General features: G+C 36.9%; 1 protein-coding gene across 1 annotated transcript; it reads right to left on the bottom strand.

Annotated features, from left to right (window-relative positions):
* Positions 1 to 500: 500 nt before the first annotated feature.
* LOC110890011 (protein METHYLENE BLUE SENSITIVITY 1) lies at positions 501 to 1,105 on the bottom strand. Its single transcript, XM_022137581.2, has one exon. The coding sequence runs from the start codon at positions 1,016 to 1,018 to the stop codon at positions 701 to 703; it is 318 nt and encodes a 105-aa protein (XP_021993273.1). The 5' UTR covers positions 1,019 to 1,105; the 3' UTR covers positions 501 to 700.
* Between the last annotated feature and the right edge of the window lie 918 nt (positions 1,106 to 2,023).

Here is a 2,023-nt window from a genome sequence, read left to right as displayed (position 1 = left end):
TTGATGATTTTGATGAATCTGATGATGAAATTAGTTAGTATTATAATTTTTATAATATATATATAATTTTTATATTTATTTATTAATACTGCCTCGGCCTTACGCCTCGTTTCGCCTCGAGGCTTACGCCTCTTGAGGCGAAGGGAAAACGCCTCGAAACTCGTTTCCGTTCTTTTAAACCTTGTATAACAATTGTCTTTTATAATGATATATGTGTATTTATATAATCTGAGGAGTGATCACTGCAGGCTCAAAAACAGAGCCAAAAGCCTGAACCAAGAACTTAAAAACAAAAAATCCATATTATGAACATGATGAGAAGCTTAAACAATGAAGCAATAACAACTATTTACCATCAACAAGTAATCAGAGCAACAAACACACAAACACAATCAACTTAAACCTAAATCGAACTAATAACTCTCATACCATTAACTCATATATAATATTTTGTTTTCTATAAAGATATACTACACGTATCTGATATGAACAAAATAATATATAGAGCAATCACAATCATATAAAGGATAGATTGATAGTTTTATAACATGAAAAACCGTAACATATAGTAATAATAATACATCACATAGATTTTCAACATCACACAAACACAATCATCCAATACACAAACAAAAAGATCAGAAATTAAACCTAGATCGAACACAGTCTTCTCGATCCACCACAGCAATAAACACAAACTTCACTTCTTCAAACTGCCACGAACGCCAGGACGAGGCTTCGATTCAACAACAGGTGCAAGAACAGCGTGAAGATTCGTAATCTTCGATTCATCATACGGCAGCTTCGGATGCTTCGATTCATGGTGAATCTGCATCGTTTTGATGTCCGGTGCGGTGATCTTGCAGTGAGGACATTCGAACTTTGCGTGACCGCCTTTCAACTGGCCGGTACGATCGGCGACTCCGGCCTTGCCGCCGCCTCTGTTGGTGGTGGCTGCGTCGACTTTGGCTTGGATTTCTTTGGCTGTGTGCTTCTTTGGCTTCGCTTTGCCGGTCATGGTGGGTTGTTGGAGGGGGGTTATTAGGGTTAGGGTTTCGATTGTTGTGGATGATAAGAGGGAATGAAAAGGGGTACAAGTAATGGGCACTTATTGGTTTGTCGCTTTTTGCGATCCTAGCATTAATCCAATTTTTTTTTTTAGAAAAATGCTAGGGTAGTCCATGTCTTTTGCTTATTTTTCACTTTTGCTCCTTAACTTTCTAAAATTACAGTTATAGTCTCTAATTTTTGCAATTTCCTTTTCAGATAGTCACTGGCACGAATGAGGATTAACTATTGGTGTTAAGTAGGTGTGAAATGACCAAAATACCCTTACAAATAAATAAAACATAAAAAAATAAACAAACCCACCCCACCCCTTCTCTCCTTTTTTCTCTCTGCTTTTTGCCCGCTAGCTTAATTGCAATTTCTAATATTGTAGATTGGGATTTTGCGAAGGTGAATAGAAAATGGTGGAGTCAAAGAAGTTGTCTGCTTATTGGTGGTGGTTTAACAGTCAAAACAGTATTACAAGAAACTCTCCATGGCTTCAATCCACTCTTGCAGGTATACCATTCATATGTTTTAGGCTCAACTTTTGAATCTTTTAATCTTCGACTATTGTGTTGCCAGTTTGTTGCTGATATCTTGAACACTTTTCTGTTTCTTGACCAACCAAAATTGGAGCAGTTTGTTGCTGATATTAAGCCAATAGGCAAGAAGCAGAGAGAAGGTGGTGGGGGTGGGTTTGCTTTTTTTATTTTTATGTTTTATTTATTAGTAAGAGCATTTTGGTCATTTCACACCCACTTAACACCAAAAGTTAACCCCATCCGTGCCAGGGACTATCCGAGAACGAAATTGCAAAAGTTAGGAACTATAGTTGTAATTTTAGAAAGTTAGGGACTAAAGGTGAAAAATTGGCAAACCGCATGGACTATCTGTACATTTTTCTATTTTTTTATAGTAAAATGTCTGTATAGTCCCTGTGGTTTGGTGAAATTTCACCTTTAGTCCCTAATTT

Source organism: Helianthus annuus, chromosome 6 (genome assembly GCF_002127325.2).
Source record: "Helianthus annuus cultivar XRQ/B chromosome 6, HanXRQr2.0-SUNRISE, whole genome shotgun sequence".
Classification (NCBI taxonomy): domain Eukaryota; kingdom Viridiplantae; phylum Streptophyta; class Magnoliopsida; order Asterales; family Asteraceae; genus Helianthus; species Helianthus annuus.
This window is presented reverse-complemented; position numbering and strand designations above follow the sequence as displayed.